Here is a 17,609-nt window from a genome sequence, read left to right on the forward strand (position 1 = left end):
ACCTGAAGTATAGCATTTACAGGTTTGGATGAGTTCACAATCACGTTGAGCTCGAGTCCAGCAGGAACTGATGTTTTAATCACACCGGCAGAGAAACAGACTGATGAACAAGGTGAGGCTCCAAGAAGTGATGGCTAAAACCTCTGTCGCCCAGTCTGTTTGCTATCGAAACCATGCAGGCGAAACAATAAAAAAAAAAGAGAGCAAGGAAGGGGGGGGGGGGGGGGGTCAAAAAGAGGAGGAAAACTTGGCAGAGAAGTGATCCGGCATTACATCAGTGACAATCTGACGGTGCCAAGTGCAACTGGAGCTGCTAATTGTTTTCACAGGGAGCAGAGAGGAAACAATGTCCTTTTAAACGAGTCGCTGTCGAGTCGCCTGTGGAAAACACACATGACTTTCTGTTCTCGCATCGAACTGGATGTGTTGTTCAACTCAAACCCAAAATTTCTCTTTCGAGGCTTTCCGCTCCTGCAATCATGGACACGTACGCCTACGTTCACACCGCCCCACCCCAGATATTTGCAGCTAAAGATGTCTGAAAAGACCAGGTGCTTGAGCTAGTTTAAAATGGTCACTCTGTGCGCGCGAGGGCAAGTACTGCCAGATGTGCGGGTGCTTGTGCGAACGCACATACTGTAAACTCGGCACATGCTCCGGCAGGCAGGTGCAAGGGCATGTTCCGGTGACAGTTCCTACATATAACAAGGGCCCAGAACAGTGGAAGCATTGTTCCTCTGGGACAAAGGTATGCGAACCCGATTGCCCCCGCGTACACCTGCTACCTGCCGTGGCCAACTCTTTCAGCCAAGGAGAGAAAGATGGCGGACAATATATTTTCCTAAAAGGCCGAGTGGGACCGTCTATTTTGATGTGAAATGGACAAAACAGAGAATCTGAAGTAAATGTCAAGCCCTGATGGATTACAGGAATGCACTACCACATCTTTTCCTTTACAGAGTCAATAAAAAGAAATTTCCTGCAGATTGGAGATCAAAAGTGCTGGAGGGAGCTCACATCCGGTATGTGCCTCCAGTGCTTATGAGTCACTCTGCACAGGTGGAAACAGAAAAAACTGTGCGCATCATACTATACATGTGATGGATTTGCTGATGTCCTTCAGTAAATACCTGTCCAGGTGTGATGGCACCTCCATGCAGCACTGCCAGCAGACAGCTGAGGGCAGAGGTGCGGACGGCAGCGGCGATGCGGCCTGCGTGCCACACCAGGTTAGGAAGCAGGATGTCACTCAGAAACCTCTCTGAATCGTCATGGAAACACCTGGGATGACGCACAGGAAGGGGGGAAAAAGACACGATAAGTCAGCAGGAGTACAGAGAAAACATCTGCTTTAAGTACAATACAGCAACCGGCCAGCACCGAAACATTTCTGATGATGTGCAAATGTAACATGACATGCAGCATTACAGCTATACCATCAATATCATGGACAGTCCTACACTCGCTGTCGTAACGCAGAAGGGGGAGGAAGGCAGCAGTGGAGAAAAAGCCTGACGCAATGACTAGAACATCTGGGTATCCTCCTTTCACTTCTCTCTGCCTCTGGCATCCATACCACAGTCTGCAATGCCCTTAACTGCAAACCAGCACTGGCCACTAGTTCTTCAGCTTATGCCACTAACCTGTCATATGCCACATGCGTTAAAGTGTTGCAACGATTCCCTGCCAGTAGAGGGGGACTGTGTGTCGCAAATACAGCAAGAATTGTGCAGCTGGATGGGCTCAGTCACCTTAACAGCTCATCACGAGTGATGCCAGAGGATGGAAAGACATATTCCCACATTACAAGGATGATGTCAAGTGGTTAGGGAAGCAAGATTTTGTGTTGTACTTACACATCCGTATGCATGCACACCAGTGCACGCAAGTGCTAGGTAATTTTGACTGTATACCTAATGGCTTTATATGTCCTTGAGCAATCTCTCAGAGGTACAGTGGGGCAAAAAAGTATTTAGTCAGCCACCGATTGTGCAAGTTCCCCCACCTAAAATGATGACAGAGGTCAGTAATTTGCACCAGAGGTACACTTCAACTGTGAGAGACAGAATGTGAAAAAAAAAAAATCCATGAATCCACATGGTAGGATTTGTAAAGAATTTATTCGTAAATTAGGGTGGAAAATAAGTATTTGGTCAATAACAAAAATACAACTCAATACTTTGTAACATAACCTTTGTTGGCAATAACAGAGGTCAAACGTTTACTATAGGTCTTTACCAGGTTTGCACACACAGTAGCTGGTATTTTGGCCCATTCCTCCATGCAGATCTTCTCGAGAGCAGTGATGTTTTGGGGCTGTCGCCGAGCAACACGGACTTTCAACTCCCGCCTCAGATTTTCTATGGGGTTGAGGTCTGGAGACTGGCTAGGCCACTCCAGGACTTTCAAATGCTTCTTACGGAGCCACTCCTTTGTTGCCCGGGCGGTGTGTTTTGGATCATTGTCATGTTGGAAGACCCAGCCTCGTTTCATCTTCAAAGTTCTCACTGATGGAAGGAGGTTTTGGCTCAAAATCTCACGATACATGGCCCCATTCATTCTGTCCTCAACACGGATCAGTCGTCCTGTCCCCTTGGCAGAAAAACAGCCCCATAGCATGATGTTTCCACCCCCATGCTTCACAGTAGGTATGGTGTTCTTGGGATGCAACTCAGTATTCTTCTTCCTCCAAACACGACGAGTTGAGTTCATACCAAAAAGTTCTACTTTGGTTTCATCTGACCACATGACATTCTCCCAATCCTCTGCTGTATCATCCATGTGCTCTCTGGCAAACTTCAGACGGGCCTGGACATGCACTGGCTTCAGCAGCGGAACACGTCTGGCACTGCGGGATTTGATTCCCTGCCGTTGTAGTGTGTTACTGATGGTGACCTTTGTTACTTTGGTCCCAGCTCTCTGCAGGTCATTCACCAGGTCCCCCCGTGTGGTTCTGGGATCTTTGCTCACCGTTCTCATGATCATTTTGACCCCACGGGATGAGATCTTGCGTGGAGCCCCAGATCGAGGGAGATTATCAGTGGTCTTGTATGTCTTCCATTTTCTGATGATTGCTCCCACAGTTGATTTTTTCACACCAAGCTGCTTGCCTATTGTAGATTCACTCTTCCCAGTCTGGTGCAGGTCTACAATACTTTTCCTGGTGTCCTTCGAAAGCTCTTTGGTCTTGGCCATGGTGGAGTTTGGAGTCTGACTGTTTGAGGCTGTGGACAGGTGTCTTTTATACAGATGATGAGTTCAAAACAGGTGCCATTCATACAGGTAACAAGTGGGGGATAGAAAAGCTTCTTACAGAAGACGTTACAGGTCTGTGAGAGCCAGAGATTTTCCTTGTTTGAGGTGACCAAATACTTATTTTCCACCCTGATTTACGAATAAATTCTTTACAAATCCTACCATGTGAATTCATGGATTTTTTTTTCAAGGGTTCAAGGTTCAAGGTTCTTTATTTGTCACATGCATAGTTATACAAGTATAACACACAGTGAAATGTAGCCTGACACGCTCCTCGACATGTGCAAAAATTGGGGGGGGGGGGGTGTAGAGGAAGAACATTATATATATATATACATACATATAGTATATACACTGGGTGAATGTGCAGTAGTAGCAGCAAGCAGGTGAATTCTGTACATTAATATGAATAGACATCTGACTATTTTACAGGATAGACAATATAAACATATTTTAAATTAAAGGAATTCACATTCTGTCTCTCACAGTTGAAGTGTACCTCTGGTGCAAATTACTGACCTCTGTCATCATTTTAAGTGGGGGAACTTGCACAATCGGTGGCTGACTAAATACTTTTTTGCCCCACTGTAAGTGTCACTCAGAAGACAGCACAGCAGAAAATTGGTCTCAAAGATGGGGAAGGGAACAAGTCTCCTGGGCATCATTGGACAAAGAAATCCACAGTAACATTTCAGCATACATTAAGTGATCCAAAAGGAAAGCTGATCTACTCTGGTCTTTCTTACAAACCCCCATGGTTCCACACGTTACTCAATTACAGGTTTATTTAAATCAGATCAGAGCCTTCAGATGCAGTTGAAAAAAGGTCAAGTGGCTCATTTTCTGGCATGCTCCACATCGCACAACAACTTAAATCAATCATTAATAATGAAAAATTAAAACTGAAATTATTTTAATATATATCAATTGGCACATTAACAGAAGTACACTACTGACTGTTTTCCCCCTAAATAAAATCATATGAATTTAACTAGATTTCACTCTATTTTTAATCTGTTTTTCTAGACCACACCTGCAGTCACCCTACATCCCACATTCTGAGAACCACTGGATTAAACAGAAGTGAATTTTGAATCTCATGTGATGCCAAAAGCCATCTTCAGACTGTGCTTTTTTCTGTAGTTGGTCTTATGCAGTGCACAGACCTCAAATAGATTTTGGGTCTTTCAAAATCATCATTGCACATACACAATGTGGACAACAAGATTGGACATCTTAATCTTGAAATCTGGTGTTTTCAGCCCTACTGCAACAAGTGTATAAAAGCAAGGTAGTCATGCAGTCTGCCTTTTCAACCATTTGTCAAAAAAATAGCTTGTTTGGAAGAGCTCACTGAACTTGAGCATGGTAATGCAACTGGACGCCCCTGTAGCAACAAGTTAGTTTGTACATTTTCTTGCAGCTGAGATATTCCACAATTAAATGTAAGTTCTATCATTGCAATGTGGAAGTGTTTAGGAACCACAGGAACTCGGCCACAAAGTGGCAGACAATGTAAAGCTACAGAGCGGTGTCACTGAGTGCTGAGGAGCAGAATGTGGAAAATTCACCAACTGTCTGCTGACTCAATAACTGCAAACCTCCTCCGGCATTAACATCAGCACAAAAACTTTGCACTGGGAGCTTCATGCCATGGGCTTCCATGGCTGAGGTAGGAAGGTACCCCCCCCCCCCCCCAAAAAAAAAAAAAAAAAAAAGGAAGGTACCCCAGCACTTTTGCCCAAATGATGGCGTCATGGTAGAAGGTAGGGCTGTGCGATATGACCAGAATCTCATATCCCGATAAAAGAATTCTATCGTCCGAATAACGATATAAAAATCACAAAAATGTAACATTTTCTGTAAATTCTGTGAATCTCGGGCAGTTCGACTTGCGGGAAGCGTTTCCAGCTGCGCGTCATGTCGGAGTGTTTTAACTCCGAGTGAAACTATACATTTTTAGACATAAGTTGTAAAGGCGGCCGTTTTCTTTGTGAGTATTTATTACACGGCGTGCTGCGGGGAAAAGCCTGTTCTAACGTTTGAGTCTAAGGTTTATTTTTTAGCACCTGGCGGCTCTTTTTTTAAAAATTCTCATCCGTAAATAATCTGCTCTTTCGCGTGATTCCATTTATTTTGGAAAGTCTCAACAGGATCTTAGGACTTTATTGTGAAAGGTTTATGCGGAACATAAATAAGCGGACACGCAATGCTGTTACCGCCGTTGTTGCTAACCACAACGCATAAAAACAGGCACTTGTCCGTCTGTAGTGTGGTTATATAAAATATAAGAGAAAGAGAGAACTTTAAGAAATTAATATAGCCACTACAGTGACCATCAAAACCATGAAAAAATATTGCCGTAAACAGTTTATTTTGCGACACCACAAAACAAACCATAGCGTAAAATGAAACAATAGACGTTTTTATATCGTCATCGATATATATCATTATATCGAACAGCCCTAGTAGAAGGTGTATTGGAAGGTTTTTGGAATTTAGCCATATTATTATGCAATATTCATTTCAACTACCCTGTCATTTGTTTCATTCTATAATGTGTTATTACAGGGTCAATTCTGATAAAAGCACAGCTCAGTTTATTCTTTTTTCATGTTACTAATTTATCTGCAATCAAAAAAAAGATAAGAAACCACATTTGGAACAAGAGAAAGAGCTCATCTCTTTTTCCCTCCCGTTTCATATCTTGAAACCTGACATTAAGACTAAAGACGTATCTATTGCATATCGTTCATGCATGAAAGCACACCGTTGTCTTCCTTGTAACTCAGATTATTTTGTCCAGCCGCATACGGTGGAGAACAGAGGCACACACTTTCATTTCTTACACAACACCTTCTACTTAGATTTCATACTCAGCTTTTTAATCACGACACACAAATCCACATGAAACAAAAGTGTTATGAACGTGTGCGGATGAAAGGCACGTGAACGCACACAAACTTTCCCTTTCAGCTTGTTCCATAGCGGCGCTGTCATTATGCCATTTTGGTTTCAGAACAAAGACGAGAGGTTTTCTCTATGACTATCATTGTGCTCTTGATGACATATAGCGCGTGTGTGGCCTGCAATCTGCCAAGCATCAAGACCAGTCCATAAATCATGAGGGGAGAGGACTTTGGCAGAAGGCAAAGCCCCATATAGGATAATTTAAGTTCACACTATATGAATCTGAAACCTTTTGAAGGTATACCATGATTTCCGTCATACTGAGGGTTTGTGATTACAGGAGATATAGCTCAGGGATGAGTGAACCAGTTAGCAGTGCAGGTGGCCACGTTGGAAGTGAAGAGACAGACTTCTTTTGTGCGATATGCCAAATTATGGATTAAAAAAACAAAAAATCTCACGAAAGCTGAATATCCAACTTCCACATTTTTGGCAAAGATGGCAGAATATTCTGGCTCAAGAAGACCTCCTGTTTATGTGATACTTTTCACTGAAATACATTATGTTGCCTTCTGCTGCCGCTGCCAACTCGAGCCAAAGGGGACTTCTAGTGTGTTCCCATACAAAGATTAGCACTAGTTTCTTCCTCCTATTAACAAAACAAACTTTCTGACTGCAGCTTTAAGATTAGTTACACACGACACAGATGTCTCCGTCTGAGGTTTTCTTTCTGATCGACGGGAGCAGCTGCTGCGAGGATCTCGGGTTTAATGCATTCCATCAGACGCAACCCCGAGCCCATACTGAGGGCTGCACAGCTGAGGGCTCAGAGGGGACCCTGTTGGGGTGGTGTTGGCGTGGGGGGTGGATGTCAGACATCCCTGCTAGACCCCCTCATATCTCCTTAAGCAGTCAATAACCATTCAAATTAGCGACGAGAGATTCAGGCAGCATGCGCCGTTTGCTTCAGGCAAGCTGTGAAGTGATTAATTAATCAGCGTTAGTTGATCTAATACTCCCAATGAGACCATCTGAACTCAAATGGGACTCCCCTGCAGTCTGTATGGTGAGTGAGGAATGTGGTTTATAATTTCAGGATGACTGGGCGTCTTACTGATTTTAGCAGACAACATCACATAACCCTAGCTTCTCTCCATTGGCTTCCTGTTTGTTTTACAATTGATTTTTATGACTTTTTTATTTTAAAAAAAAAAATTAAAGTATGTCTGGGCCTGGTGCCCAGCTATGGAGCAGAAATTATGACCTTGTGGCTTTGGAATTACCTGCCTGAAGAGAAATGTTTTACAGATTCAGAGATTCTTTTAAATCCCCGGATCTGGCAGAATCGTTTAGACTTTTTTTCATTGTTTTCATCCATTTATTTATTTTTTTGATGGCATTTTGGAGCCTCCTAGGAGAGCCATTTCAGGCATGTCCTGCCAGGAGGAGGCCCCCAGGAAGACCCAGGACTCGCTGGGGAGATTATATCTGTCGGCTGGCTTGGGAACGATTTGGTATCAACCCACTGAGATTGGTGCCCCAAAGACCCTAGCCCAGATAAGCGGTAGAGGGAGCGAGGAAAGATGGATGGATGGCATTTTGCATTTGTCCTTATTATTTTACATGAAGATTTCTGGATGTAAACATAGTGGAAGCGTTCTGATTTATATTTCTTGTCTGTGTGCAGTTTGAGTCGTACTGACTAATCACATTTGACCAGGCCTTGGTTGCATGCAAGTAAAACTGTCCATGTAGAGAGAAAAAGGAGTACAATTTCACGCAATGATGTTTTACCCACGTAAAAATTATTTTCACTAGTAAACAACGACCAAGATGTGAAACTGGAAATCTTGGCCTTTGGAATATTAGATAATTTACATTATCTGATATTCCGAATTTCCTGGCCACACTGAAAGCTCCAAAATATTGGCCGTTGCCTCAGACGTTTTCCTGTTGTGTGTCAAAAACACTCTGCAACCTCTGTTTTTATAGGTGTGAATATAAAGCTAATTATCATTACATATGAATCCTATCACCAACCATCTCAAACAACTTCTACAATTACTCATTTTGTGCATGCAGTCCTAATTATGGTTCCTTGTTAGCATGTTTTGAATGAACACAGTGATGTAAAATCCAGAAAGTGTAAACTAAAACTGATTAGTTGGAAATTTAAAGTCTGAACCTCATCCAGAGAAAAGGATGAAAAAGGAAACAGCAAATGAGCGTGCTGTTAAGTGTGAAATATTCATGAACGTCAGACAGAAACATCTCATTCCCGAGTTCTGTTCTTTAGTGTGAACACGTGTCACTCTCACCCCTGAGAATCCAGTGTTTTGTTTGCATCCAGCAGCAACTTTGCAAGCATTGTGAAGATGCTCATCCTCATCTCTGGGTCTCTGTTTGGTTGGAGGCAGTTATGGAGAAGAGGCATTAACTGGCTCAAAAACTCGCCGATCACTGGACCTTTAAAAACACAGACAAAGTTGCATTACTACAAATAACATTTCTTTTTCTGGTCTAATACACTTTTGCACAAAAAGGAGTTGCATGAAACTGTAGATGCTGATTTTGTGTAGCCTGTATTTTAATCACTAGGCCACCATATGCCATAGGCTCCATTTATTTATGCAAGGACAAGGACAAAGCTATTCCAGGTCTACCTGCTACCTTTGTAATGCAGATGTTTGCAAAAGAACTGGGTGAATTTGTGACAGTGGGGACAGTAAGTATTAAAAAAAGGCTCATTGGTGTACCTCAATATGACCTCAAAACACCTCAAAGCCTTCGCCAAAGGCATACTGAATGTTTTTTTTAATCCAGTGATGGCAAAAACATGACTGTACCCATCTGAACTTCAGTATCTCACTTTAATATATAAACTTTGATACACCACCACCTGACACCATGTGAATATGTAAGGGGAAACTCTGTGGATAGACATGCACAGTGGCACTGCACCCTTAAAATGAAAAGGTTTGTATACGGTATAAAGCTAAAAAACAAATTAAAGTAGTGTAATGCGGCTTCAAAACACAATAAAAGTTCATTTCTATGCCATTTAAAATTCAAGCACTGATTTGGAGGGACAGAATATTCAAACTTGATTTTCACATTTTAAAAAAAACTTAGACTGCCTTTATAAAATGTGTGCAACAGTGGAGAGTGGACAAAAAGGTGGGGACAGAGAGTTAGGGGAAGACACGCATCAAAGGTCACCAGATCGAACTCAAACCCCACCTGCTGCCTTGCAACCTATGCTCACCTGCCCACCCTGTGAGCTAAACTGGCGCCCTAGAAACAGATTTCTGATGAACACGAAAAAGCTGCTTTGCGCTGCCATATTTAATCAAATCTCCTGTGTTCTCATACCTTTCCTCAGACCAGCTGACTGTGCGTTCTGCATTTGGAAAGAAAAAAAAAATAACGCACAGATGCACAATGGAAATTTCAGTGTCCAGAAAGACTGTTGTTCAGCCTAATTCTTGCATTACCAATATAACCATTATCACTACTTCAGCAGTGCTTAAACCTGGATTCTTCATCCAAAGGACTGAAGTTCATTCAGTCTTTCAGTCTTATTTTTACCCAACTACTAAATGCTAAATCCCTCCATAAAAAGCAACAGTGCTGGTTTTACAGAGAAATAATATATTTGCGTTTGTGAATTTTCTCAACAGGACTTTGTCAGGACAAAAAAGAAAAAAAAAGCCCCTGTTTTTTGCTTTGTTCTTACCTTTTTAAAAGGCACTGACCATATTGTTGAGTTATTAAAAACCGTGGACTGGTGAGGCATTAACACTGAGTCAGAGGAAATGAGATGTAAGAAGATCTTTGTGCGCCACTGTTTTTATACAAATGTCTTTTACAGGAAAATGAGAAACTCACCGGGCAAATATCCCCAGTTACATTCATGCCTACGCACGCTTATCCACTTACAGTCTTGCAGCATGTTTACACAGCTATATATAGTGATCTCTCTATGTGTAATGAGCGATAAGTGTCCAAGCCCTGTTTGGACAGACAAACAGAGTTCATGACCTGTTTATACAGACACGAGTGGAGACGGAGGAAATCCTGACATGGCCCGGGGATGCTAGCCAGCGACATAAAAAGATATGGGAAAACAGGCAGGCCTTTTCCATCCAAAGGGAATTTGTGAATCAATCAAGAATGTGTTATTTAAGCAGAGGGAGCTCAAAATGACTACTGATGTGGCAAGGCAGAAACAGAATATTTTGATTATAAACAATTAAAAAACAGTCAGCATCTATTTTATCCTTTAACAAGAGAGAATGGGAGTGAGAGAGATTGTGAGTAATTGTGCCATACTACATACAAGCAGACATTCTGACACCAGCTGGAGAACAAAAGACTGAGGAGGATATGAGCAGGCAATAATTATTCCTGTCTCTTACAAACACAGATGGAGTGTTTGAAGAGCTGATGAGCAAGCAAAATGACCAATTCTCAGTTGTCATATCAACTACCGTCAATTGTCCAAAAGGGACCCAATTTTCCTGAATCACGTGGACATCAAACACAGTGATAAAACGATAACACGACTGTCTGTTTTGCTGCCCGTAGCAAAGTCCTTGGGATGTGTTAATAGAACATCTGCAAGAATGAAGCGAAGCTTAACCCTGGAAAACATTTTGTGCAGTTCTGCTTTTTATTTCATGCTATTTTGGCTGTGCTGAATTAACATAGCTCATATTTGCAAGACAATATATTTTATTTATTTCTTTTATTTTAGAATTGTTGTCTCAGTTCCTTAAATTAGCTTAAAATGGCTAAGCAACGCAAAAACCTCCACATTTCATCCTCAGCCCCCCCCCCCCAAATGCCCCACTGAAAATACAATTTTTGATCCCGCATTTATCTTGACATCAACTAACAAATTTCTTTATGTTAGGATTTTATTTTGGACCGCTCTTAAATTTTTATATTTGCCCACCAGGTGGCGCTACTTTTTACAATTCAAAGCATGCAGTAAAATTTCAGAGTTTTTTTTCTGTTTCCCTCAAGGATGCCTTGCTACTGAAATCATAAGTGTGTCCAGGTATTGATGTTAAATTATGGTTTGTTTGTGTGTGTGTGTGTGTGTGTGTGTGTGTGTGTGTGTGTGTGTGTGTGCGAGTGCGTACCAAGTTTACACATCTTTGTGGGGACCAAAAATTGGAATTTTACTATACTTGTAGGGACCAACAGCCCTTATGGGGACAATCCCCACGAGTTTGAAGGCATTTTTGAGAATCAAAATGTAGTTTAAGTGTCAGGGTTAGAGTTTGGCTAAGGGTTAGGCATTCATTTTTTATAGTTAGGAGTAGGGTAAGCATTATGTCAATTAGATATCCCCAGTAAATGATAAGTAACTTTACAGAGCTTCAAAGATGTCTCAGCAGCAAGAACAAAAAAAAAAGAAAAAAAAATAATTGACTTTTTTGAAAATTTGGTTCTTGCTCAGGCAGTTTATGCAGCTGCAGCCATGGTTAGAAGTATGAACAGTACCTCATCCTCCTCTGAGCACTCTGAGGCTGACGTGGAGGCCTCAGAGGTAGAAACAGACGCAGTGACAGGTTGGACCTCTCCATCTCCATATTTTGGTTATCCCCATATTTTGTCTCCCACAAAGACTGCAATGCCCTGCTACATCCCAGGAGCCAGAGGTTTGACCCCAGGACCGACACACCCTGCCACCAGCTATGCACTGGTGCTGACGGATGAAATCCTGCAGCAAATTGTGGTTATGAGAACCTGAAAGGAAGAACTGCTTATGTAGAGATGCTCATGTTGGATGGTGTTTATAGGTCAAAAAAAAATTCAGTTCCAATCTGCAGGGTGCTGCTGCAAGCCCCTTTCATCAGCAAATGTAAGGGCAGTGTGACCTTTGCACAGACAGAAAGAGAAGAGCTGGCAGCACCACGTGGAACGCATATAATACTTTTACAGCCATTTGTTTGTGGAAAGGTGGTATTATTTTCGTTAGGATGAGTTAAAAAAAACAAAAACAAAACAAATCTGACTCTGTATTAAAAATAAAAATGGATGAAAATAAATAAATATAATGACAATATAATCCTTGAAATGTAGTTTATTTTATTAGTTTGTTTGTTTTTTTCAATTAAAAAAAAGAGTGGAGCTGTGCAAACATAATGGCCTTTAAAGGGTTAAAAAAAAAAAGAATGATTAATCATCTTTTATACATTTCAGGCTGAAGTAGTTTTAGAAGACTGAGTCATTTAAAGTACAAATTATAATATATAATTTATATAATTTATATATAATATTTCTACAGCGGTTTTTGGGAAAGTGGCATTTTGTCGCTTTAGGGTAAAAAGAGTCCGTTTTTTTAAGGCTCATCTAAAGATTAAAGCATTATTCAATATGAAAACAAAACACACCTTTACACAGACACGCACATGGACACACAAACACTGAGCTTCAAAGTGTCCTTGATCCAGGAGAAGGTCAAGAACAGGCAGCTTTGCTGCTGTTTGATGTAGTGACCTGCACAGGGATCACTGGACTTAGAGTGGACTGGTCAGTAAGTGTGTGAGAGTCTGTGAAAGAGTAAAAGAGAGAGAGCACGTGTGTGAGTGTGTGTGTGAGAGAGAGGGGGGGGGGGGAGAGGATTATGAGGGGGGGGGACCCAGCTGCCCAGTCAATTAGAAAGGGAGTAGTGAGATGGAGAAAGAGATGGAGATAAAAGCGTGGTGCAGGGAGGTGGTGATGATAGAGGGTTTTATAGGATAAAGGGGCGCAAAGAGAAGTCTCAGAACCAAACCGAGGGTCACAGCTTTTAACCCTCTGTGTCATCCACATACACACACTCTAACTGCTTTACAAACAGAAGGGAAGACAGAGATGTACAAAAGTCAGGAAGCCAAATTCTCTCCTGTGTGGACAGTCACTCACAGGGATTGATCTTAGACAGTGACACAGTATGCGCTGCCTTGGGAACTGTCAGGTATTAACTAGCATAATTTTTTTTATCCTTAACATTCGACTATCGACATGGATTGTGCCGACAGCACTGACATCAGCTCTGACTGCTGAGATTAGGACCTCTCCAGCTTCTCTCAGGAGGAGTTGGGACCAGCAAGAACCAATGAGAGGTGGTAGGATGTGTTTTCATGATTCCTCCTGCTTCTGTGCATGCAGGACAAAGACAACAATACAAACCAAACTCCCCAAAAACCCAAAGCTATCCCAACTATTTGTGCAGTAAAGCGTATGTGCTGCCTTCAATATGGACTACATGTGAGGGACAAATAACTTTATTCTTAAAATATGATGTAGTATATCATGTCCGAACAAGCTGAAAAATTACTACCACATGAGGTGGACGTGAACCTGCTCAAACTGATGGATGTAGTGATTTTCTTCATGTGGCAATTCGAAGTACCCATGTCTTAAAAACCTTACTGCATATTTTTTTCCTCCACTTTTACCACTGTAGAGTCTATACATGCAAAGACTTCAGCACCTGCAGTATAAAGTGGCTACATCTTGCACACATACAAGCTTCAGCTCTCACCTGATTGTATGACTACGATATGCAGCTGAAGTCTCTCTGGGGAGTAACTGGACCAGGTGTTGACAGAGGCAGACAGCCAGTCCAGCAGCTGGCCCATATGTTGTCTATAGAGCTCCATCACCGAGTCCAAGCCCTGCACCTTACACAAGAACTGCACACTCTCCAACGCCTGAAGAAGAGAGGGGGTAGGTGGAGCAAAATTAAGTCAACATAAGTTTAGACTGCAAGGTTTACTTGAAATCATGAAGTGTCTATAAAAAAATCAAAAATCAAACAACAAACAAACAAAAAAAGCAGAACTGAGCGGGAGTAAGGCTTAGCAAAGATGAGAGAAAAGTGATAAGAGAATTATTTCAGCTGAACAGCTACTGGTTTCCAATAATTTCAGGAATTCGGATGAGACACAAAAGCATCGTGTGAAGCCATGGGAAGAATAACAGAGCAGACATGACAGGGTCTCACACAGACAACCACTCAGAAACTAAAACATAGATACACAGGATGTCACAAAGGCACAGGAACCGCCAGTACATGCACACACACATCAATAAAGCTGAGCTCAGAGGAAAGGGAAAGAATGAAAGAAAAAAGGGATAGTAAATACTTAGCTGAGTTCTTATGGCAGGGAAACAGACCTATGGGGCACTTAATAATTCCCGTTGTAGTCCCTTAGGGATGGACGGGGACAGATACATTGTTTGAGTCACAAATCGGCTCTTTCAGAAGAGAGCCAGACAACCCTGAGCTGTCCGCTGATGGGAAAGACATGCCCCTTTTCTGGGAAAACAAGTTCTTCTTTTCCTCTGGGTCCGGGAATGCCCAAGGCCATTCTCACCATTCCTCTCTTTCTTAATCCATTCCTTCCCATCTCTTCTCTACTCACTGCTCCCTGTGTGAACATACACACTGATGCAGACAGACATAAACACACTGTCACACTGGTGGCCCATGTGGTGTCTGGTGAGCATCTGTGCCAGTTCCTTCCCGCTCCTCTCCCTATCATTACCCTACGATTGGCGACAAGAAGTTAGATGACATGTTGACCTCAGATGCCACTGGCTTCACTTGTCACTGGTCCTGTTTGTGCTTGGCATGTGGAGCCTGACCACAAGATGAGAGGTAATTTATTACCAGGATATGAGATGGCTTTTTTTCACCTGAGAAGGCTTTATGGAACTAAACGGGGCTTCACTTCTGACACAAACCTGTGTCACAAGTGCAACACAACTCATCCCTCTCCACCCCTATTTCTGTCCGTTTCTTTCATTCTCCACCTTTCCCCCGCCTCCTTTCCACAAAGACTGGATTTAAAGTTCCACTCCAAAGGTGCAATTTCAGCTCCCGTGGCTAAGTGGGTAATTATACAGTTTGAGCCCATGTAAATGCTTACATTCCTCGAATAGCTCTCGTGTCATAAAACCTGCTTACCTTTCTAGTAAAAAAAATTAAAAGGGGAAAAACAACAAGTGAAGGGGAAAATTGTGTAATTTCAGAGCAAAATATAGACGAGAGCTGCAGGAAGGATGGATCTGGATCTGTGACTTCATGATGTGGATGTTTTCTCACCTTTTCGCTCAGCTGTGGCTCAGTGGAGAAGCTCTGGACAGCGATGAGCACTTGGAGCAGCTGCAGGCTCCCTGAGCTGCAGTCTGACTCACACTGATGCAGCAGCACATCCACACACGCCAGCAACTGCTCCAAGTACATAACCTGTGAGGCGTGGTAGGAATGCATTATTATTAAGACTGTCTTTTCTTTGTGAATTCTAAGAAGCAATCCCGCTTTTTTAACCTGGTGACATCATTCTGGAACAACTAAATGGCCGCTTGTCTCATGTTTCCTACCAGTAATAACAGATGAACAAGATACACAGTAACACAGAGTGAGAACGTTTTTCCCCTCATCTGAAAACACACAAGTGTGTGTGCGATTGCTGACACTTGTCAGGCAGTGTTGTGGTGAGCTCATGTTTAGACAAAGACCTGCAGGTCAGACTAATTTCCATGCCATCACTGGGACCGTGGCCCTTTTTTCCCCTTGTTTTCACACAGCCTGTCATTAGGGTGTCAAGGGGGTAGAGTTAGAAGGAGAGTGAGGGGTGGAAGGTGTAAGTGTGATTGAGAGTGTGTGATTTTGTATGAGTTGTTAAGAGGAAGAATGCCCTCCAGGTGTTTGCTTTGGTCTGCAGGAAGACCGGTTGGGTTTTGAAATGGTTTTGGTGGTAGTTGGCTGACTAGCACTAGGTGGTGCACTCTCTTTTCCCAAATTTGAATCTTGGGATTAATTTCCAAGCAATCAGGGGTTACAGCAAAGTCATATAGCAATGCAAAAATAGACTAGAACAAACACTTAAACACAACTTGCCTGCTGCACCATACACCGGTCTTTGAATGCATTTCTCATGTCATTGACCAGGGTGGGGGATCCCTTCTTATGACTGAGCTTTTCACTGGGACATACACCCAGCAGGGGCACCAGGGAAGCAGTACTGGAAATAACGCGGCACACACATTCAGATGCTGCATATTAAACATTCGCAGAAAACAACGATTAGGGCTGGCCGAGAGTGAGGGAGCGGAAAAAGTGGTGCGGTGTAATGACTAGGTGGACACCTGGAGCAGGTCGAGATACACCTGGTTTTATTGGTCTGGGCACGTTCCAGGGGCCCTCATCACCTCGCGTGCATCTGTCCACCGCTGGATGCATCACTTACGATACTCCTCTTTAAGAAGCTATACTAGGACCTGGAATTTCTATCCAATGGGGAACCCCACCCCACTCCACCAACAGCTACCGACATTGCTATAGAAACAGAAAAACAAACACTGGGAGTAGATGCAATATCGACCCTTTGCAGTGAGCTGAAAGTTGCTCTTATGCCTTTTTTGCACTCTTTGTCTGCCCTTCAGTTGAGCAGTGAGCGGTACCCAGCTGTCACTGATGGCAAGGTGCATGCACACAGGAGACTCGCTAATGTATGAAAGTACGCTTGCTTGTTCAGCAGAATAGTTGATGTTGCGACATTGTGAAGCTTCTCCGTGTGCAGACAAGATGAAAAGACCTTTCTTCTAAATCCTGGCTGTGAAACTCACAGAGCTCTTCCAGCTCTAACTATCTTTACCAATCCACACCAGCCCTGCAGACGTGCTGATGTCTCTATCACCATGGCAGCCTAAAACACAGGGACACCACAGCTGTGAAAGGTGTGTATGATATGATCCACTGCGGCCATGTGGGAGTCATAAGAAAACATAAATTTCACATCTGAACACGGTGGCTTCTTTAACCACCCTCTTTCATGTCCGCTCAAGCTCCTGAAATCATCTTCAATTTATAACCAAAAGTTTTTTTGTTTTTCCACGAAGCATCTGTCATTTATTTTTGTGAGTCGTCCCACCCCCCCTTTCTCAAAATAAAGAAAAGAAAACACAGCTGAAAGAGCCTGTGAGGTTATGTCGTGCAGAAGCATCATATATCAGCTCCTTACAGGGCCTTCAAGTCTGCCTACGCTCACTTTGAAGTTTATTTATATTTAATTTCTTAACAGGCTTCATTGTGTTCAAGTCAGACTTCACCTTCTCCTTTTTCTCTGCCTCTTGTTCAGGTGCCACATAACTCTCTGAAGACTGCACTTATATTTTAAAGTCCTTTAAATGTCTATATTTATAAAAAAATTAAGAATAAAATAAGGTTCTGAGTGTGCCTTACTTTCTATGCTGCCATTGTGCCTGCAGCTGAACAAACTTTTATCCAATAATAATCAAAAGCAGGTCAATCTAAAAGGTATTTGGCATTTTAGCGCAGAGAGATCACCGGCATCCTGAACGCAGGTGGTCCTGTCTCCGTTGGTGTTATTTACAGCTACACGGAGATCTGGCCCGTCTCCATGCTATGAACTCTGCCT

The 17,609-nt window shown here is 42.5% G+C and overlaps 1 protein-coding gene across 1 annotated transcript in view; it reads right to left on the reverse strand.

Moving 5' to 3' along the window:
* Nucleotides 1–17,609, reverse strand: part of dnaaf5 (dynein axonemal assembly factor 5) — a 30,847-nt gene that overhangs the window by 6,541 nt on the left and 6,697 nt on the right. The window contains exons 7-10 of the mRNA XM_080904399.1: nucleotides 15,272–15,415; nucleotides 13,706–13,874; nucleotides 8,484–8,631; nucleotides 1,131–1,281 (exon numbers count right to left, since the gene is read on the reverse strand). Coding sequence (XP_080760525.1) covers nucleotides 1,131–1,281; nucleotides 8,484–8,631; nucleotides 13,706–13,874; nucleotides 15,272–15,415 — 612 coding nt within the window. The remainder of the gene's footprint in view (nucleotides 1–1,130; nucleotides 1,282–8,483; nucleotides 8,632–13,705; nucleotides 13,875–15,271; nucleotides 15,416–17,609) is intronic.

The sequence above is a fragment of the Rhamphochromis sp. 'chilingali' genome (assembly GCF_963969265.1).
Source record: "Rhamphochromis sp. 'chilingali' genome assembly, chromosome: 15".
Taxonomy (NCBI): domain Eukaryota; kingdom Metazoa; phylum Chordata; class Actinopteri; order Cichliformes; family Cichlidae; genus Rhamphochromis; species Rhamphochromis sp. 'chilingali'.